This window comes from Oryzias melastigma, linkage group LG12 (assembly GCF_002922805.2).
Source record: "Oryzias melastigma strain HK-1 linkage group LG12, ASM292280v2, whole genome shotgun sequence".
NCBI lineage: Eukaryota > Metazoa > Chordata > Actinopteri > Beloniformes > Adrianichthyidae > Oryzias > Oryzias melastigma.
In genome coordinates this window covers 11,841,385-11,864,480 of record NC_050523.1, presented here as the reverse complement: position 1 = coordinate 11,864,480, position 23,096 = coordinate 11,841,385, and the positions used below count along the sequence as shown (strand labels likewise).

Here is a 23,096-nt window from a genome sequence, read left to right as displayed (position 1 = left end):
TTCGCCCTTCAGTAGCCGGGATAGGCTCCGGCACCCCCGCGACCCCGAAAGGGAAGCAGCGGTCAAGAAGATGGATGGATGGATGTCTTTGTTTTCCTCATCCGATCTGGCATCTGGCTCAAAGCTGTACGGATGGATAGCTTCAAGAATGCTCATCATTTTTGTTGTACTGTTAGCTTGGGGTTGTGAGGGGCTGTACGTATATAAATGGATGATGAGAAATCAGGAATCCCACCAACAACTCAATTTCTGACAATTTCCTGCCTCTCTACGGAAACTATGTCTTGGAAAACAACAGTTTTTTTTTTTTTTTAAATCTTGCCTAAAAACCGTATAAACATAATTGAAAGACCACTGAGAATACTTTTACAATAGATCAAAAGATGAAGCAGGAGTAGCACTTTAAAGATTCAGCTTCATAACTATAGCTAAATGACAATGTTGAACTTAAAATCTCGATTATTTCTGAGACACTGTTTAAACTGGATGAAAAAATATAATCTTAATCTCTGAACAATTCCGCGTGTTCCTAAATCCTTTTTTAGCAGTCTCTGCCAGGTCAGGACATGCATGTAACACCAACTCAAGGAACAGCTGACATAATCCTTCCTGGCTGTTCTGTCAGCTATGAAACAGGAGATGACACATGTCAGTCACCACCGTATAGCTTACCAAAAACCCTCGCAGTGAACACATTGTTTTGCTTATGTCCACCGATGTAATTGATAAATATGCTCGTTTTTGCTGCTTTGACGAGGCATAGTCAGAGCATAAACTGTCAAATTTTACCTTTAATATATATGTTATTGATACTGAAACCGTTGGAATGGGATTATTTTAGCCTCTTGGTGGTGTTTTCTCCTTCCCGTGTGACAGTTCAGTTCATAAGGATGATTTGTGATATTGATGATTATCTTTTATCAGTATATTTTATGTTATTTTATTAGGAACATTTCTCGGGGTAACCCTGCACACTCACCTTCTAAATTCATTTTTTTTGTGGTTTGGGTTATTGAAACAAAGAAGGTGTAAATGTTGTAATTTGTACTGTCAGAAAGTACCAATCAGATGTTCAGTTTGCATCAATGCCTATTATACTCTATGATGACTTTTTTTCCAGATTCTCACCCAACCATGTGTGTGTTACTACAGCTGAAAACATTTAGAAATGTCCTAAAATATTACAAGATGAACAATTTTCTAAAGGTTTAAAATATTTTGTTTTGTTCTTGAGAGATTCCTTGTGTGACAAATCACCATTTACCAGTATTTATTAAACCTAGGTTTGGATAAATAAACTTTAATATGATAAATATTTTTTATCAATTACTTTAATTATCTGCAAACTGAACATTCTGTCTTTTAGTCATGTGGTGAAATACATTTTTAAATTCCTACATCTATTTGTGGTCATTATACATACATTTATACATATATAAATTACATATTACATACAAATTAAACTTAAAGAACCAGTTATAACTGGTTCTTTAAGTTTTGGATGGTAAAGGCTAATAAGGACGGGATAAACACAAAAGACAGAAATTGAACAATGTTTATGAAGTCACAATCCTAATCTGTGATTCGTTAACAGGTTAATCCTATTTTTCTTCAAAAAATGTTTTATTTGTTTACGTTTGAACTTTAAAAATTGAAAAAAAAAACTGAAAAAAATTTAGGGTCAGACTCTGCCACTTTTTGTCAAATAAAAGCTTATTTATGAAGCACTTTTCATACATCTGCTGCACTAAATGATTTACAGAATAAAAGATGTTAAACTTGAAAAATAAAACCAAAAGAAAGACCTTTAAGTCAAACATTTTAACTACAAACACATTGCCCTCAACTACTCAATCTCCACTCCCCCACATTATGAAATTGAAAAATGACATTTAAATAGGAAGGGAAGTAAAAATCTGGACTGATGCTGAAGTGAGAAAGGGTGTTATGAGGATCTGTCCACACCAGCAACCACTCCACTCATCATCACAGAAGGCATCACCACAGGATCCCCCCTGATCAAAGCAAGCAGCCAGACCAGGGAGATCCCACTGGAGCAGCCCTGTGAAAAGGCTTAGTCCCTGGGGATCAGGATCCCTCTCAGGAAAACACTTGAATTAAAACAAAATATAGAAATAATAAAATACACAAAAGTGGAAAAAAAGATCAGAAAAAAAAAATTCAAAGCACCAAGGACATGTATAATCAGTAAAAGTAGATTTGAATAATCTCGTAAATATGAATATACTGGACAATAACGAATGAACGATTCAAGTAAGTTAAATATTGATTAAATATATGTCCAAATTTCAGTTGAAAGCCAGATAATTTTCAGCCTTTTTCATAAACGTGGGTAGTCTCTTCATCCCTGAGGGTCTCTGGGAGGTTGTTCCAAAGTCGAGGGCTTAATGATCGAATGAGGACTTAGTTTGTTTCTACCTTTTGGTCTTTACCAGGTCAACCTCCGAGTCAACGAGAACTCATCCTGTAAACCACATACATTTAAGTGATACAAGACCATAAAATCATGTATAAACATATTATTGATGGAGAGTCTCAATATCTTGAAGTTAAGTTTTGACTTCTTGTCTTTTCTGGAGAAGAAGAAGAAGACAATGAACTTCCAAAGATAATGGTTCAATTTAAGACATTTGTAAACCCTAAAAAGAACCTTTAAAGTCAAATTTAAATTTCACAAGGAGTCAGTACAGTTATTTAAAAACGGCTGTAATATATTCCCGCCCGCTGGTCCCTTTAGCATGCGAGTGACTGAGTTCTAGAGTAACTGATAGTTTTATGTGCTCTTTCTGGGACGACCAGAGAGCAGGGCATCACAATAAATTATTCTACTAGAATTAAAAGCCTGCATTAGCACCTCCATGCAGGCAAGAAATAGAAATGGGTTATCTTTTTAAGATTTTAATATGTGCTATAAATTTAAGCTCAAAAAGAACACCCAGGTTTCTCACTGCAGTTGTGTAAATTTTCATTTTTGGTAAAATGAGCTCTCTTATCATCAGAGATAACGATTAAATTCTATTGAAGAAATTCCGTGCCATTCTAGACTTTATGTCTAAATATGTTCACTGACTTTTATAAATAGAATAGCAATATAAATACAAACACCACACTTCCTGGTGACTTTGCCAAGTAGCAAAATAATAATAATAATAATAATAATTGGTCTAAAATTGATCCTTGGGGAACCCTTCTCTAGCTTTCATTGACTCTTGTAGAGCACGTATCCTTACTTACAATGTTCAATCTGTAAGAAATAAAACCAGTTAAAAAAGGAAGCTACAACTTTTCAGCGTGTTTAATGAAATATTACAATCTACTGTGTCAAAGGCAGCGCCTAGATCTTGTAGTACCAGAACAGAGAGTATCTGTTAATCTAAATTCAATTTAATATCACTGACTGTCTTCATGAGGGCAGTCTGTACTGTGGTTTATCCACAAAGACTAACTATATTTGTAAAATTATTATTATTATTAAATTTATTGGATTTTTTTCCCAAGAGTTTACTTAAAAATAGTTAAAATGATTAATAATTATCAAGGATGTTTGGATCTAAATGACTCTTCTTCAGAAAAGGTTGTCCATGTATTAGGGTTGTTGACAAAAATCTTGACTTATTAGTTTTAGAGAAGAGAAGCAGTTAATCAAGCCTTAATGTGACTTAAAATTTAGATGAAAAATCTGTTGAATAATAAAAAGGATTTTTACTATATTGTGGCAGCAGGTTTTATTAATTAATGTTTATAGACTTTGTTGTAATACTTTATTCACAAACTACAGCATATCAAAGTCATGTTAGTTGGTTGTTTTGTAATTAGTAATATTTTAATCTCAATCATGTACTTTTTGATGAGCTGCTAACCTGGTAAGATGATTTCTGACCACCATCAACATATAATTTCCTAATACTTGTACACAGATGTTAGAAGAGCATTGTTTCTTTTATTAAAAAATAATGTAAAGAACCATAAGAGTACCTGATTTGAAATAAATGAAAAGCACAAGATCAACTATTCTGAGTTTATGACCGTGAACATTTTTTTTTCTCTACTCTCCTTGTTATTTCTTACTAATTGTTTTTGTTTCTGTTGTCTTTTAATAAATCCAAAATCATTTAAATTCCTGTTTACTATTCTGCTTCTTTTCCTGAGTTTGTCCACATTTCTATCTTTCCTGCTTTCTATTCTTTCTGTCTGCAATTGTTCCTTTCTTTTTTTTCTCACGTCAGTCAATTATAGATTTCCACGTTGCCTTTCTGCCACACATTTTTGCACTCTAATGCCCTGTGGAAGTTTGTCTTACCCAGAGAAAGGGTTCCTCATCTGGGCTTCATGCCAACCAGGTTAACCTTTCTCTTTTGCTGCACCCCCTGCAGCGTTGAGATTAACAAGTGAAAAAGTCTTTTTTTGAAACAGAGCCTTTTTTAAATGTGGACGTTACAGCTGTTTTGACCGCCCTGGAAAGTGTTCAGAATGTTGATATAGTGTGTACTTTTTTTGGTGGAATTTTAAAACTCAAAAAGATAAATATATAAAAATATAGAATTCGATTCCAAATTAACAGAGGCTCTTTTTTAAAACATGTTTAAAATGTCCTTAGGTGGAAAACCTAAGACCATAAAAATGTCTCAGCTTAATGTAATTCATTTGGTTTGTTTCACAAACTAACTTTACTTCCTTTTTGTAAATGAAAGCCCTCTCTAAGAATACAAATGTGCCTTTTGTTGCTCTACAAACATTATTAGTTCCCTTGAGGAGTTTAGCAAATAACTGTCACACAATAAAGTTTATTATTTGAGGGAGAAACAAACATCTCTATGCTAACAGTTCATAATTTGGCATGTCATTTGATGTTGAACATAAGCAAAGTTTTAAACTTATAAATGTTTTCTTTGAACCTTTTTTCCCTATTTCCTTTGTCTTAATTTATAATAAAAATAATAGACCCATGCAAATATGTTATTTTTTCACAGAAATATTACACTTTTTTGAGTTAAAGTCACATTTTTTTGCACTTATATGTGACTTAAAAAAATGTCATGTTTATATTTCCACTAACAACTTCTTTAGGGCTTGTTAGGTGTGTATCAGTTTTTACTATTGACAGCAACGCAGAATAGCTGAATTTGATGCCCATGTCTCCCAAAACTGTGACTTGTACTCCAATGCAACTAATATATACTTTTTTTCTTCTTTATTATGCTGTGTTTTTGGCTGCTGCAACTTATACTCCAGACCAACTTATTGTCCAAGGGAAAAAAAAGGGTAACCCCCCCCAAAAATAATTTCAAAGTTTTATTCATTTTTATGTTTGACTAAGTTGTGATATCAACCATGTGATTGTTTTAGCTTATCTGACAGTTAACAGATGGTCACTTTTTGAGTTGCCTCTTTGAGCCGGACCCAAAGTGGTTTTGGTTTGGTTGGCACAGTTTAAAACCTTTCACAGTCTGGACTGGGATTGTTCCCCCCTCCTTTGGTGATATAGATAGGGGTGTGACGAAACCGTACACAAAAGAGAGGGATAATGGGAAAGACTGACACATCAAACACATCAAACAGCGGTTGAGATTGGAGGGAAGGCGGGGGGTGTCGAATAATCGATCCTGTGTGAAGTTGGAGGGAGTGGTGGGCGGTGGGGGGAGTACTTAAGAAAGGCATAAATATGAAGAGAAATATGTCCTCTGATGGAAATAGGATGTGGAGGGACAACAAAAAAAAGAGAGAAGCAGATCTGCATTGTGGCGCAAAGCTGAATGCTGCCTTTATGAGCGATGGTTAAAAAGGACACTGAGGCGTGAGTCCCGTAACCATAGCAACTTCCCAGGAGCCCTATGACGGACGGATAATAGAGTGAGAGAGGAGTTCCTTTTTTTGCTTCTTCACCCCTCCCTCCCTTCTTCCCTCCCTCTCACTTGTTCTCACTTCCATTCCTCTCTTGGGCAGTTTGTTGGATTTTCCCATCCTATACTGTTTTCCTTTATGCAGCCGGCTTTTTGGATGTTTCTTTTTTTCCTTCATGTGTGCTTTCTAAAGTGCAAACATCTGCCTTGCGAAATAGCCATTGCTGTAACTACTTGATGCTATCTGTTTTCCGTCACTTTTATGGACCCTCGCAACTATTTGGGGACTTTATTTCCGTCCAACCAAAAACCTGTTTTGCATTGGGGAAATGTGCTCCAGAAGCACAGTGTCAGCTCGTGATTCCTTTGTCTACGTTTCAGAGGCTGTGCTGTCAAACCATGGTGCTGCCCCCGAGACCAATCACCCTGAGATAATGCAATGCCTAACAGTAAGTACAACCCAAACTTTGCTTCTTTGAGTCTTCGTAGTTTGCTGTTGTGTATTAGTATTTATTGTATAAGTGTGTGCACAGTGTGTGGCTAGGCCCTCTCAATGTTGACCTTTGACATTGCAGAAACTCCCAAAAAGTCATGATGCACAAGCATGCTTTATGAAAGACAGTGACTGCACAAATTCCTGCTTACAAATCCTTAGCAGCCATAGCAACTAATTGAATTATGTGCTTCAGCTTTGAGCAGTGAATGGAGCAAGATGTCATTTCTTGAAAGGCTGCTCGTCAAAAGGCTCATTTGCATGAGCAGCAGAAAAGAACAACTTTGCCGTCAAATGTGAATCACTGTTTGCTTTCAATATTTCCAGTGTCTGCCTTTCATACTTTGTGTTTTGTTAGATTTCAAGCAATTATTGCAAATTTGAGGTCAATTAAGAGCCTTTTTTTTTTTGCTTTCTTGATAATAAAGAGGTTGGAAAGCATTTAAAAATGAATGGGAATCACGTACAGCACTTATGTAAAGGAGTATTTGCTTAACAACAGAACAATTGGAGCGTTAAAGAATTAAGTTTGCAAATTTACACATTTACCAGATTATCGAGCAGAGGGATTTTATACACATGAGTAGAAATCAAACCTTGTAAAAGTTTATTACACCCAAACAAGTCAATGTGTAAATGGTTAATTATTAAAAGAAAATATTCTACTTTTTCTGTATTTTTTTTCTACTTAGTTTTCAGTTAAGGGGATTTTACTATTATATTTCCATTGAGTAAAATTTAAAATCATAAAATATAAAAAAAACTGTTTCAAATAATATTTGGTATCACCTTAATGCATACACTTATTAGTTGATTACAAAACCTAATAATGTTAAATAAATCCAGATAAAATTGCTTTTTAAAATTACTTTTTCAGCTTTATTAAAAGCTGTTGCCCCTTTAAGAGGTAAAATGTTTCTGTGTTTAATGAATAACTTAATTTATAAAACACACAAAATGTGCAAATGTATTAGTTAAATATATAAGACAAAGTATTTAAAATGTTCTTCCATTAGTTTTTTTTTACATTTGTTAATATGCATTGCACACAAGACCAGAAATATAGTTATAAACTGAGAGACAAAATAAGAACTTTTTAGGATTTATACAGAGAGCCATAAACTGAAACAGAAATAGAACATTCTGAGAGGAATTTATTTGGTAAAAGTAATATACATTATTCATAACATTATTTTTAACAAAACAAAGGCATACATCCATGCTTTGTAAAGCACATCTGTTTTTTTTTTTTGTTTTTTTTTTTTTACTTTTTGGACATGAACTTTAAAATTTGATGTGATTGCTTCCTTTGCCAGCCTTTAATGATGTTTGATAAGCCACCCCTTGTGTCATTGGCAAAGAGCAAAGAAAATGTACTAAAAGTAACAAAACTATACCCTGAATACAGAGACCTGAAGCATCACTTTGCTTGTCAGCTGGCATTAGCTCTTTAACTGTCTCTGAGTATTTGGATCAAACACTTTCCTCAGAAGGACAAAAGATGGAGAAGAAGGTGAGGTAAGCAAAGGACGTGTCCTTGGCTCAGCAGCTTCTATCTCAGAATCAAAAGTTTGATTGATTTTTTTCAGTAGATTTTTTTACCTCTGTAAGGAAATGAAAGTCTGTTTACTCCTCTTCGTGCTGCAATTTCTGATCACAGTCATAAAGAGACGAGTTACTAATGTATTCACTAAACTAATCAGTTTTCCAAACATGCATTTGGTGGACTCAGGAGGGGAAATACAAACTCAGAGAAAGAGCTGTCAGTCAGTCAGGAGTCAAACAAAGCTCAGGTTCAAGAATTTAGAACTTCATTTTTTCGACATTTACTTTAAAAAGCCCATAGAAACCATTCAATATTCGCCTGTTTTGTGTATGGCTTGGATTAACTTTGCAATTTAGGTTTAGGCTGGGTGATTCTTTTGTGCTCCATGCAGCTGGTCACTTGAATGTGAAAAAGGGGCCGTCACGCAGCTTTCAGCATTTTAGCCTAAAAGTTGTTGCTTCATTACAAACCAAGATACTGGGATTTAAAGTCACACTCCAACTATATTTTTTCTATTGTAAGATCATTTTCAGTGGTCTTTTAGTTTTAGATTGTGCTTTAGCCAAAATCAAAAACCCTATGTCGTTTTTTTAAGACATATTTTCTGTAGCGCTGCAGGAACTTATTAGAAATTTGCCTCTGAGTTGTGGGTGGGAATGTTGGCGCAGAAGTAACTCTACGTTGATATCCCAGCATGCCTTTGTTTACACTCTCTTCTGTTAGCTTACAGCTCCTGATCTAACATGATTTGAAGAAATAAATACTCAGAAACACAGTTTGTATCTTAAATTCTTTTATACATGTCCTCTATCACTAGAAAAATCTGTTAAAAACACCAAAAAACAGCTTCTTCGGATTTTTGGGAGAATATCTGTGGATGTTCTGTGGATGGAAACAAGAGCACAAAGCTGTCTTGAACCATATGTTGAAATGCAAACGTCATGCTTCCACTTTGACTGTTTCGTTGTACACTGTCACTCTCCAATAATACCAAGCGACTTCTAGCTTTGCCCCTGTCAAAGAGGATTGTGTCACATGACGGTAAACCTATGCTGTTTGGGGCAATGCTGCAACTGCTCGACTAGTTGTTTTTTTTAGAATCTAAAATGATGTAATTTGACCTGCAGCACTGCTTGCATATCAGCTTTGTAAGCAGCTTTTCTTTTTTACTTTTCATATTTTATACTAAGAATGACGATAGAGAGTTTAGTAAAGGGAAAAAAACGTATTCTAGCTACAAACTCCAACATCAATTGGATTTGTACAGTTTAAGTAGAACTTATTAAAACCATTAAGGTTTGGGCTCCAGGCGTGACTGACAGTTGGAGCCATTCAGCTGATCAGTGTGACTTCAAGCTGCATCCGTGTTGCTTTGGAAACACTCCAGGATGTGGATCTGTGGTCAAATGAAGTTTCTGTTTTGCTCCTGATTCTGACTGTGAAGGATTACAAAACACACAAAAAAAGGTCTTTCTAGAAGTTCAACAGTTCACACGCTCTTTCAGTCGTGTCCTCAGTGGCTTCATTTGAAACATATTGTTTTTTTATACATCAAAAGAAAACTTTTCATTTTGGAAGGACGTTGTTTTTTTATTTTTTTATTTTTTGGCTGTGGAAAAGTTTCACATCCGTATTTATGAATGGTCCTTTCCTTTTTCTCCGTCTCCTCCCTCCTCCCTCCTCTGTATCTGAATTAGAGTAACATATGATCGTGAAGGGCCGTCTCAGAGGAGAGTTCAAGCAAAGAGGGCAAAGCACATTCACAGACTAAATTGGGGGCGAATGAAAAACCTTTTAGGCTGTCTCCTCATTTCTCTACCCACCTTCTGTTGCCTTGAACTTGTTCCCTTCCACTCCACTGCCTGTTTCCTCCCTGACTGCACTGTCCTCCTCCACTTTGTAGTAATTTCTGTGCTCTGTTTTTTTCTGCTACCACTTTGTCACCCCATGGTTATCACCCTTTAGCAGACAAAGAGCTCTGTGGTATCATTATCTGCCCACTCTTTACCGATTTAAACAGATTTCAATGTTTGACCACCTGGCACATCAGCTCTTTTTTGATGATTTACTCAGGGCTCATTAAATGCTTCGGAGAGTTCAGATTCTGGTGAAGATACATGATATCCACCAAGGAATGTCCCTCCGAAACCCCAAAGCTATTTCAGGCACATTTTCTTATCCTCTGACAATCCTTTTACAGCTTTCCTCTGCAATTTGTTGGAGCTATTTCTCTTTCCTGCCACAGTTTAGGGAAATAAACTGTGTTGGAAAAAAAGTGCATTTTTTCAGTCAGTTTCGATAAACACATTTTAGTTCATGCATACAATTTGTCAGTTAGAGTTAATAACCTAAATGCATTAGTTATAATCTTAAAACAAAAATGTTTACTTTCTTTTATAAAACCACTTTTTTTTTAGATTTCTGATCAGTTAAAAATAGCTTTTAAGTTATGCTATTTAAATACTATAAAGAGAAAAAGCAGGAGTAATTTGGCATATAGGGTTTGTTTTTAATATACCAGTAAAGTCTTTAATTCATAAAAGTTGATAACAGTTGGACATACGGTCTTTTGCCTTCACTTTTCTGGTCAGTTTCTATTAAACTCTTAATTGCCTCTGTTTAAATAGCTCTGGTATATCGGTTACAAAGAAAAGAGTGTGTGGATTTAAAAACAATCAGTATTTCATTGGTTTTCCCTTTTTTGGTTTCAGGCTTTTGTTTATCAGTTATGTGTTTTTCTTGTACTGATTCTCAGAATGGAGCATTTTTTTTATTTGCATCTTGTTCTGTTATCGTTTCCTATAATTGCTCATACCTGGGTTAAGTTACCACATCTGCCTCTTGTTCATTTCTTCCTTAGTGCTTATAACTTGTTTGTTTTTAGACTGTTGTTGTAGTCTCCTTCTCCTTCTTCTCCTTCTGTTTTCTGGATTTTTTTTTCTATTTGTGCTTCGCCTTCAGTTCTTTTCTGTTTATTTTACCAGACTGTCTCCAGTTTTCCTGTACTTGAGTCATTGTTTATCCATCAATCATGACAAAGTGTTGAACATTGAAAACAAAAATTTTAGTTTTCCAGCTGGGATTACTGATTTTTTTTTTAAATTGTTGTTTGTGCCAGATCCATTCAGCACTTTTTCTCCTAAAAATACAGAATACTTACATTTATTAACAATAATATGTTAATACATAAAGGAGATTCCAGTTATTTACAAGCCTTATCCAGGATTATAGACCTAAAAATACCTTAATTTAATGGTACTTTATCAATAAAATGCAGTATAACTAATTCATAAGAATTCAAATATATATATAAAAAACAGATAAAATAACTAGTGACCATGAAGTTTAAAGAGGTTGTTGTCCAGAATTTTGTTTCTTTTTCCCTTTTTTGCAACAAATTCATTTTTACTTTCTGAACAGAAATCCCCTTATACGATGGTGAAATCATGAATCTTTCAGAACCATTAAAAATTATTTCTAACAGCCACTTTCTCAGATTGTAGGTCAAATTTAATATTTTAAAACTTGTCGTCTAAAATGTGGAATAGCTGTGATTTATTTAAAAGGTTTGATATATACATATTTTACCTGGTTCTGATTCATGTCAAGTATTAGAGCCCAGGTTGAATACTTAAAAAATATTAGATAGATTACAAAGGTTTAATTTTTCATTTTTTAGTCAGCGGTAACCTCCAGTACTTCTTAGAAAGCATGGTAAACAATGGAATTCAAACACAATAAATTTAAATTATATTTTTGTATGAAAGTACAAAAAACTTTTTTTTTTTAGTATTTTTGTATATTGTGTATGAAATGCAATAAGAACCAGTAATTGCTAAAAAAAAAAATCGCAGACAAGCATCCATATGTATATATAAAAATATACTTTGCATGTGCCTTTTGTGCCCAGGTAAACTTGCTGAATTATTTATAGTAAAGTTCAAAACGGGTCCTATTTTTCATGATCCAGATATGTTGGGTTCATGCATTTTTTACATTTTCTTCTCACGTGAAAAAGAAGAAAACGTATGTAGCATGCCATCGAGAAGAAGTAGCGCCTTTAAAGCTGATGTAACTGTATGTGGTTAATAACTTGTGAAGGAAGCTTTGGTTCTTAAATGTAAAGTGGATCTTGAGCTGTGACCCTGAACTTGGTCTTGGACCGGTCTTGCGCTCGATGGCTTCGAGGGCACCTCCCCCTTTGTTGGCTGTTTATTTGGGTCAGAAAGAGAAACACAAAATGAGAGTGAGATCCCACACTGCTCAAAAAACAGATTGGCCTTGTCTGGCTTCTAGTTGAGCTTTTGAAAACTCCTTTTTCATTCCTCTCTGTAAGACACGCTTTATTCTCTCCTTTTCTCCTCACCCTCTAATCAGCCCTTCTGCCTGTTTGGAGGTGAACAGCGCAGCGGGGACGTTTTTTTTGTGTGCTTGATGGGTAACCCTTACTCCTTTGAAAAGAGACAGGGGAAAGCTGCCATTACCACTGGCAGGAAGGTGTCTAAAGACAATAGCGTTTTCTGCCACTTTATTAACTTGAGGAGATTAGTCCTTGTGTCAGCTTTCTGTTCATGTTTTATCCATGAGCCAGAAATCCAAGGGATTAAAAGAAAAGGAGGCAAGGTGGGATTAAATAGGCTTGGCAGGATTTGGAAGGATCAATCCAGCTGAACAGACTTCTTTTTTGTGCCAGTTTTGAAGTGTTTGTTGCCATTATTTGGTAGATTCCCATCTTTGTCCTAGACACATATATGTTTAAAAAAAAAAACAAAAGCAAAGGAAGTGTTTGGATAACTGAGAGTTCGCAGACCTGCAGATTTCCGCACAGAGCAGTTTGAGGTGAGAGCGAACAGCTGAAAGGAAAAGCAGAGGAAATATGAAAGTTGAAAACATAACAAACAAGCATAATGTCTGGACAGGGAGTATGGGAAACTACGGTGGAAAGAGTCTGACGGCCCATGACGTATAAGTAAAAAAAAAAATCTAATTAAGTTTGTTTGGAATTGTGGTCATTGTGTTGGAATCAAACCTGTCAGGGAATTTGAAGCATTTCCCATGGCGGTGCTCACATGGTCCGAAATTAACTTTTCTCAGACCTTTTAGACGTTTCCCATCAACGTCCCGTCTGTAGCACTTTAATTCACATGTGCCTCACCTTTGTTGGTGGCTGCAGAGAACTGTAGCACCTCTCACAGCCTCGCCGTGAGGACTCAGGAAGCAGAGCGACCTTATCGGGGGCCGACACACAAAGCTCTTCTTGCCTCGCAGTGGCGAGGTATGCACAAGTGTTTGTGCGTGTGTGTGTATGTGCATGATGGTGGGGGGGGCGGGGTTGTGGAGGTGGGGGGCAGTGGGAGGCACTTCCTCCCATTCTTCTGCTGTGGAAGAGTTCCCATGAGCGCCCCTGCCAGGAGCTAGAGTCGGGCCCGAGCAGGCCAAGCCGGAGCTCGTCTCGCCTGTGTGACGCCAACTCACACTCACACAGCTGATTTCAGGCGCTACTGGAGCTTCTGTTGTTCATGCCACACACTGAGGAGCGAGGCGTTACAGTAGAGGCAACGAGGAGAATGGACACTGTAGGGGGGGATTTATTAGAAAACAGTAACATCTGCTACAGCTAAGTGTTCATGAATGACTGGAGTCATTCATTGGGAATAAGTTCATCAGGAGGTCAGTGACAAATCCCAGTTTGGCCAAGAAGAAGGTCCACGGACCCCTTTTTTGATTCTTCAAGCTTCACATCATCTGCATCTGGTCTGCCATCTGGACCCTAAGGCACCTCTTCAACTCTTTGAACAGCAGCTGAGATGATTCACAACACCTTGAAGTCCACAGAACCTTCAGAACAAAGCCCCAGGAGAACATGCTCAGCTGCGCAGAGGAAGCTGTGGAGATACTCGGGCTGCAGAAGGAGCAGCCAGGTGGAAAGTCACCGCCGCAGCGTTTGTGTGTTGTCTGCAGACCTGAACGCTGGAGAGGACAGAGCAAGAGGAGGAAGTGGTGTTATACACACTATTCATGGGCTTTGCCACCTCTGCATTGGATGTAGGCTACCACAGGTGTGTCTGTGTGAAAAGATAAAAAAGTAGAATGGGGGCAGTTAATTGTACAGTATTTATTTGTATATCTGACACTCAAGTACATCCAGAGAAAAAGCACTTTTCACTTCTCATCCAGCCGAACACATTTCATGAAGTGAAGGCATGGGAATATATAATAAATGTGTGTTTCATTTTTGAAAGGGAGCAGCTCTTCATCCTTTAAATTATTGAAGCGTAATACTCTGAGACAAAGATCTGATGGAGGGACAGCACACAAATAGCCAGAGGAGAGAAATTTCACATGAAAGCGCACCTCTTTCCTTTTAGAAATACAACTTGTGTGCAATCCAGGGTCAAATGTCTAACAGACAAAAAAAAAACAAAAAACAATTAATTGAAAGTGATAGTTGCCAAAAACAAACATCTAAGGTTGGACTAATGGCACAATAACTATGGAAGTCTTTTCAACAGTCAGCTGTTAATTCTACTTTTTCCTGCACTTGTGGAAAGAAGATAAGAAACGTTCTGCTATCAACAAACAGAGAATGGCAGGATACCTGCTCCTGGCTTTGCATTCATGTTCAGCATGAGGACCAGGATGTGAGAGTACGAGGAAAAAGTCCTGTCACACGTAAACAATCAACTGCAGTGTTAGTGTGTATCTAAATTCATGACCAGTGAGTTTAGGGTTCAGAAATATTTTTTTCAGGTTAGTTTTCACTTGGACTTAAGCTAAATGTGAAATGAATGTTGGGAATTTGTCACTATGATATTATTTACTTAGTAAATTGTCTCATCGGTCATTTTTCATGTGCCAAAAAAATTACATCAAGAGAATTCATCCTGATTTACTGGTTTAGTGAAGTTGTTAATAAAATTGGGGCTTTTGGAATCTACATCTACCTACTTGAGGTTTTATGTTCAAATTAGGCAGATCTGCAGTTTCCTTTCAAAAGGACATCAGAGATGGAACTCTTGATTAAAAGACAGATATCCTCATCTCTGTTCTTTTTCAGTTTCTAGTTTGTTTTTTTACCCACTTATGTCACATCAGGCTGGTCTTTTAAAAATATTCCATAACAATCTGTTGTTTTTCATTCTTAATTCCATTGGATTGTTTTCGTTGAGGACCATCTGTTCCGCTGTTTGCCTTTCTCCCCTGCTCTGCAATTTTCCCAAGTCCAGTTCCCCCTTTTGTCACACTATAATCTGTTTGTAATCTTTTCTTATAAATTGTCAATCTCAGTTTGTTGCTATTTATTTTTCTCCACTTTTTTTTTTTTTTAAAGAATGTTCTCAATTTTCCCTTAACATTGTTTCTTGTGCCTCAGAAGAGATGAAAAAGAAACATTTGGTTAGGCTTTAGGTGGTGTAACACTCAAGTTTTGAGCATTTGGTTATAGAGAATAGTGAGGGAAGTCAAAAGTCTATCTCAGAGAAAATAAAATCAGTGGACTGTACAAAACCACAATTGCACCCGACATTTTAGGGCCATTACAAGCTTCAAGCCTCTAAATAATCCTTGAATATCTCCACATTTGTTGCTCTCCCCCTCAAGGGCAGATTTTGTAATTTAGCAGTGTATTCCTTTGCTTTTGCTCTGTTGGAGAAACAAAAACCAGAGATCTGCAGAGGAGATGGAAAGTGAAATGTTTTGGACAGAAACATGTTGCTTTTGGCTCAGGCTATCAGGTGCGGGGAGGAAAATGTTTGGCAACAAAAAAAAAAGGTTAATGGGAAAGAGCCGTCAGCACATTTTTGTGTGTCAGCAGATTTGATGAATTAGATGCTCCTCTATGTCTTATACAAGTTCCTAACAAAAACTCCTAAAAGCTCTGAAAACAGAATATATTTAAAAAAATACTAATTATGTAGGGCTGCCGATAATTTCTCTAGATGTTTTCAGAGTTTAAGTATAGTCTAGCAATGGACATCAATACACCGTAGACATACACATTTAGATGTAAATCTATCAAATCCTTGGACTGACTGATATTTCTTCTCTAACTATTGGGCAAAAAAAATCACCTTTTTTTCTTTCTCTTAAGTGGTTTTTCCTCTGACTCAACTAATTAACTTCTCTCACATGAGAACTGCTGTCAAGTCAGTTTTAATAGGAAGTAACAGTAGAATGCAAACTTACTTACTCACCCTCCAGGAAGGAAGTTGAATTTCTTGCCAGTGTCCTGCTTTTGGTTCCAAAAACCCTCCGTTTTTGCGTCCCATAATGACTGCTTGGTCATTTTTGCAGGTGACCATCCTTCGAGGAAAAGATGGATATGGATTCACCATCTGCTCCGATTCCCCTGTGAGGGTACAAGCTGTTGATCCAGGCAAGTTTTGCATGCACACGTCAGTCTACATGAAACTCAAAGGTGTTTTGACCCACTACTTTAAGCGAGTTATTTCATCCATGCTGCAGTATTTCATTCTGCACTTCAAAGACTTCTGGGGCTTGCTGGATACATCACATTTTTCCTTTAACTCTGGCAGGGGGTCCAGCGGATCAGGCTGGTCTGCAGCAACTGGACACTCTCCTTCAGTTAAACGGGCAGCCAGTGGAGCAGTGGAAATGTGTGGACCTAGCTCACGCTATAAGGTAATATATGTAACCAACAAGAGAAAAGCATTCAAATGCAAACTAATATAAAAGTTTTGTACTTTTAGCTTTTAAAAACAATTTAAAGTTTAATAAAATCATGTCAACCGTTTTAAATGAAAGATAAAGTGGCACAAATTACTGCAAAATATGCTTAAACATCTGCTCTTAAACCTGCTGAATAATTTCTTTTTTTTAATTTTCCCTGTAACAACTATGCTTATGAACATACTATTAAAAAATAATTTTATTTATATTTTTTTGACAGAAGTTAATAGTTTGAAAACAGGAAATGATTGTCAGAGGATTGTTGTGACTCTAAATTATAGATCATTGCCTTTTTTGAGAATCTTAAGGATAAAATACAATTCTGAAAAAAAAAAGAAATCTGACATTTCTATTTTATTCTTACTATATGGGACACCTGATATTTAGAACAGAGTATTAATGTTAGTTTACAAACATTTTTTTTTTTTTTTAATTAAAGACTTTGATCTCGTAGAAATGAGAAACGAGAAAAAAACTAGTAAATTTATGAGAAAAAAGCTCGTAATATTACTTTTTTTTAATTCGGTGGCCCTAATACTCCATCGTAGATATAAAACTTCAGTCTGATAAAAAAAAAAATTCTCAACTCTGAAAAAAAAATCAAAATGTTTCTCTCAAGTCTTTTTTTTTTTTTTTTTTTTGCATCAGGTCAAAATTGTGAGATTAACCAAAAGAAAAAAAATGTACAGTAAAAAGATTAAAATTGAGACATTTTTCTGAGTACTCTTAACTTTGCAATGCTCTTTACCAACGCAGCCTTAGCCCTAATATTTGAAAATACTTATTTTATTTCTATATTTTGTTTCTATGTTGTTCAAAAAAGAGTCACTGTTATTTTTCTACACCAAATTACAGTTTATTTTATTTAATCTTACTTCACATTTTCACAAAAATGAACCGTTGCTTTGTTTAATTGTAAATCACTTTTTTTTGTCTTGTTGCAGAAACAGCGCCAATGAAATCACAGTGGTTGTGTGGCGAACCGGTCCCTCTGCAAAACCCAATTTTGAGGGTCTCATTCACAGACCCTCCTATAAACCCTCCACCTTAAACTATGAGGCCCCATCACCCCCTCTACGGAGGCACGCGCCAGATGTCGGCACAATCAAATCCCCCCCAGCTGTGCCGCCCCTCCCAGCTCACCACCGTGCCACTGCCGCACGCCGGCTTTTGGTCAACGGGTCTGAAGCTGGAAACAACGTTGGCGTAGGCAGGGGTACGCTGGCGTGGGGGGCTCAGGGAGGCTCGATGGATGACCTGGATGGAAAACCGCGTCTCCTTCATCACCCTGCTACTGCCACGTTAAAAGGAACCCGGGTGAAAGCATCCAATGGAGACAACTACATCATCCTGGCGCCCATCAACCCTGGAAGCCAGGTACCGCAGAGTAGCGGAGGACTGCATCTTCATCATCTTCTTCGCCCTCCTCCCTTTCACCACGGCCATTTGGTGGCTCCCCCTAGATATGTTTCCTTACCATACATCCCTAGTGCCGATAGATAGATGGACTGTATGTACAGTGTGTGTGCATGTTTTTAACACAATACATTCACCGAAAAGCAAAAGGAAACAAAGCTCCATGGGACTTTTTTGGTTGTATTTGCTTCATAATGTTCAAGCAGAGTTAAACATGTAACAAAAAACATGTAAATATTTATCTCACAGACACATTCTAAAGATACCCTACTTGTATGTCATGAATTACATAATATCTTCAATGCATATAGTTATGGCATTTCATTACATTACATTTCCTGTACAAACGCATGTACATGTACAGCAGGACATGTATATGACGTTTCATTGTATTTTAGATTAAGTTTTAATCACAAAATAAAGAAAATCTAATCAACATAAAGACTGATCTGAATTCATTAGCTAACATCTTCTAAACAGCAAAATTACTAACCTATCTAACAAAATTACTTAAATTATGTGATTCAGAAATTGATTCACAGCTCCTTTACTGATGAAGAATAGGAAGTTCAATGCTTCTTAACTCCAGAGATCTCTGAGTTGGGAACAACTTACTCATCTTCTGTATTTTCTATACCTTTGCTGTGAAGAGTGTGTGTGACCTGAGGCCTTGTGTGAGTCATGAGTGTCTGCATGCCTTATGTACGCCTTTCTGCTTTAAGTTAATGCACCCAGCTCTGATGTGAACCAAGAGCAGCCGCTGACATCAGGTTAGAAGAAGGACCAGGGAACCGTTCAAAGATACAAGTGTATTTTAAGAAAAAAAAAACTGTATAGCCTCGAGGAAATGAAGAACGCACCATCACGGTGAACAAATCTTCTCATTCAAGCTGCTGTAGTTTCTGTTACTAACAAAAGAGAGGGAGAGAATTTGGTGAGTTCTAGTTTTGACCCGGCTAAATATAAAAAAAAAAGCCCTGTGGAAATAGGTCATAATGGTGGCGTTTAAAATGGACGCACTACTTCGGTTCACAATAAACGCACGCTGCTGAGGAAATACCCTAATTTGCTGCCAAAAAAAATGGGCAGTGCCAATTTTGAGATGCTGAAGATTCTTGGGACTTTCCAAATATTACTCCATCTGATTTGATGGATTTAAATGAAAATGCATGATGTAATGGTGGCTTTTCTTTTTTTTTTAATCCAGATTATGTCACCCTTAAGAAATAACGGTAGAGGCTTTAAAAATAATCACACACTTCACTGAATGAGGTGTTAATCTAACCAACGTAAGGGCCTAAAATATAGGATTAAAGGTATTCAACACACAGGATTATGACTATATAAAATAGTATTTTATATAGAATTATACAGAATTTTTTTACTTGTTCTTAAGTAACCAATGTACTAGAAATATATAGTTAATAGAGTCATCTATCATCTTCAATCTAAACTAAATTGTAAACAAAAGTCTCAAAATGTCTGTTTAATCTCTAAATATCATCTAGATGTAAGTTTAATTTGCTGAAAATGCTTCCCAATGTCATTTTACGCTGCTTTGCTTTCAGATCCTGAGGCCTGTTTATCAAGACAACCAGGGAACTCTAGGTAAGACCCTAAACAGGGGATGGAAATGTCAGCATGCAGTCTGCTAAAACGACTTGGTGCTTAAAAAAAAAAAAAAAAACAGGTCCTAAAGTTTTGTAGCATGTTGCCGGGGTCTGGTTTTTTGGTTTACTTTAAAGTAAAAATGAGGGTGACAAATTGTTTGAACCTTTATTGTTTTCTTCCTCAACTGCATTCCTAGATTTAGTTTTGTGTTTAGGATTTTTGTTTTGCCGCTTTTAAGAACTTTTGGTAAAGAGATGGCCTCATATCTGACTTCAGGTGCTTTACTTCACTTTTAGGTTATCAAAATGATAGTAAATGGTTTCCTTTAGGTTGATGGAAATTCAACATAAAAGTATTTGTAATAGAAGACATATTTACATTACACCTACAACCTCTAATATTAGACCATATTTGATTCCCGCAGTCTCTTTAACAAATCAAAGTTTATGCCTTAGTCACAACTGCCCTTGTGGGTGGATACGGACTACATGTGGATGAAAAATGGGCAAACCTGTATGGAGAACGCAGGTGACCAGCATGGAATTTTAAGATTGTTAAGGTCATGGAGCAAAATGTTTATTTTATTTCTATGGGCGTGCTGCAGGCGACACACAGGGTATATCTGCCATTTAGAAAAACGAAAGAAAAGTAGTGAGCATGGTGTCTAAATTGATTTTAAAATCCAGGGCACTATATGACTAGAGTGTGGTTGTAGTTCACCGTAGAACAGCTTCACCCATATATAATAAGTGCGTCAAACTTATATTATCCTTACAAATATTTGGTGATACACTTAGCACACAAATGACAATGAAACGTTCCACTTTCATGACGTCCCTTAAGGTGTCTGCACCTTAAGATGAACCCACCATACGGGTCAACCCTCCATACATATGTGACTAAGACCTTAGTTTTCTTATCTTGTCCATATTGTTCATTTTTGGTCTTTCTAGAAAAATAAAAAAAATTGTTTTTTATTTCAGCCTCGGGCTTCAACCGGTTATACCCAACACGTCAGACTTCAGGACAACAGTCCCAGAAATCCCAGAGTGTTGGTGGTGTTTTACCGGGCGGGGTCAGTAGCAGCGCTTCAGGCATGTCCAGCAGAACTGGCTTCCTACGTCGATCGAACAACTCCAAGACATCAAAAGGGTCATCAACATCTACTAATGCTGGCGTACCCAACTACCAACAGCAGAATGCTAACTTTGCCAACTACCAGAACTGCACCATCGTCCGCTCACATACTCCACATGCTAACTATGGATACGTGAAAGTAGCACCCAAGATTCTCATCTTTCCCATATTTGTACAGGTGAGTTTGTTTGTCTGTGTGCCACTAGGATTCTGAAATTATGCTGTATTTGGACAATATTTATTTGTTGCCTGTTAACAAACTTAGTCCATCAAAGCAAATTTACAGCTTGTTAAAAAATAAAAAGTTAAATTTTCCCTAAATATTCTCAAATATTCCCCTGACATTAATCAATTCATATTAATTCAGCAAAATGGTTCTGGTTCAAATCCTGATCGGGGATTTTCAATGGGGCATTTTCAGGATCTTTTTATCCACGTATTTGTTCTTTTTTCAGGCTCTTCAGCTTTGTCCTGCTGTTCAAAAACATTTTTAATATGTTTTTTGGAAATTCTAAAATTCCCTTTAGTAATGTGTGATTTTATATCTGTTCATTTTGTCTTTTCAATAGTTGGTCAACCCCTGCTAGGTAGGATAGGCTCTACTGACCCCTGTGGGTCCGAGCAGAATCCCGCTTTGCCCATTTTTAGAAGGACTGCCCTATGGCCGAAAGACTCTGAGAGTCAGGTGCAATCACGGTGCACAAGATGCTAACTGGTGCACACAAAATACTAGCTTGTGCACAAAAGATACTAACTTGTGTGCAAACAATGCTAACTTGTCCGCACAAGATACTAATTTGAGGAAACCATTTTTTTTTGTAATGTACAGGGCTCCGTATCTACCATGTGTGCACCATTTACCAAGTTGTGCACACAAAATGGCACAAGACACTAACTTGTGTCCACAAGATATTATTTTTTTGCACACTAAATGCTACCTTGTTCACACAAGGGACTAATTTGTGTTCTCAAAATGCTAATTTGCATGCACAAAATTCTAGTTTGAGAGAACATTTGTCTTGTCACATCCAGGGCTTCATATTTACAAGCCTTAATTTGTACACATAAAATGCTACCTTGTGTGCACACAAATTGCAAACTTCTGTGCACAAAAAGGCAAATTTGTGGCTACAAAATACTAATTTGTGTGCAAAATTGCTTATTTTCATGCACAAAAGGCTAATTTGAGAGAACATTTTATTTATTTATTTTTAAATGTCATGTCCAGGGTTCCGAGGATAAAAGCCTAATTGATAACTACCCTTAAGAATTAAAGTATGTAAGTATTTGTATGTGTCATGTTATAACATAAATCCACAACATTCTGAAACTTTTGTGTGCTTTAGAAAATACTTTGATCCTTTCAGTTTGACAATGTTTAAGGTTTTTAAAATCTGAGTTGTGACTTTTTTTGTAATTTTAGGTTATTTAGGAAGCAAAATATATTATAGTTATTTTTTAAAAAGTTATTTCCTCAAGTCAAATTTTTTTGGTTTTGTATTTAGACACACACAACAAAAGTCTCAACATGGAATGCAACAAAATAGGGATTATAATGTTTAATTTAGAACTTATCTGACATCTTCAGCTCATATTAATTTTTTAGAGGTAAGTGCCACTCTGACTCCTCTTTAAGTAATGCAAATGTAGCACAGACGTACATATTCAAACGACCATGTCACCCTGGACTTTATGAGGAAGTGCAGTCCTCCCACGTTGCAGCAGGTTTTGTTTGTACCTTGTCATTCTCAACCACACAGCTCTCAGCAGCAGCTCGATTTCTCTTAGAGTAGAAATGCTTCGAATTGTCTTGTCATAAAAGAGGAACACCTTTCTAAGGAGCCAAAATGAATATGGTACTTTATTATATTTTTTTATTGTTGTTTATGGTGGTAAACCTACAGGCAGCAATAAAGACACAGCTTTGTAGTTATGATTAATAACCAGCTGTCATCTGTGTTTTTCTTTTGTGTCCAGCCTCTTGACCTTTGCAGCCGAACGCTTATCATATCAGAGGAGCTGATTCTTCATGAGAGCAAGCACCATTCTTCAAAGGTGAGTCACAGCATTTAGGCCTCCATTTTTTTCTCCGTTTGACACGGATGTTCACGTATAAAACATATGCTTAAACATAACGGATGTAAAGATAAAAAGCTAGTTTAAGCAGTTTAGCCTTAATCTGGTCAAGAATCTTTGTTTAAAAAAAAGATCAATTAAAGTTAGTCAATTAATAATCAATTATTTATAAAAAATATTATATTTTACTCTAATTCAAATTGATTTTTTGAAATTTCCACAACATGAAAGTCCACATCCAGATAAATGAGAGTTTTCTCGGGATGCC

General features: G+C 36.5%; 1 protein-coding gene across 3 annotated transcripts in view; it reads left to right on the top strand.

Annotated features, from left to right (window-relative positions):
- rgs3a (regulator of G protein signaling 3a) overlaps nucleotides 1-23,096 on the top strand; it is a 126,372-nt gene that overhangs the window by 31,573 nt on the left and 71,703 nt on the right. For 2 of the 3 annotated variants that reach the window (XM_036214430.1, XM_036214432.1), the window contains 7 exons: nucleotides 6,243-6,310; nucleotides 16,193-16,274; nucleotides 16,435-16,540; nucleotides 17,533-17,965; nucleotides 19,573-19,612; nucleotides 20,599-20,930; nucleotides 22,730-22,807. In XM_036214430.1, the coding sequence (XP_036070323.1) occupies nucleotides 6,243-6,310; nucleotides 16,193-16,274; nucleotides 16,435-16,540; nucleotides 17,533-17,965; nucleotides 19,573-19,612; nucleotides 20,599-20,930; nucleotides 22,730-22,807 (1,139 nt within the window). Of the gene's footprint in view, nucleotides 1-6,242; nucleotides 6,311-12,060; nucleotides 13,960-16,192; nucleotides 16,275-16,434; nucleotides 16,541-17,532; nucleotides 17,966-19,572; nucleotides 19,613-20,598; nucleotides 20,931-22,729; nucleotides 22,808-23,096 lie in introns of those variants that run through there. The other variant, XM_036214431.1, reaches the window with a different exon arrangement.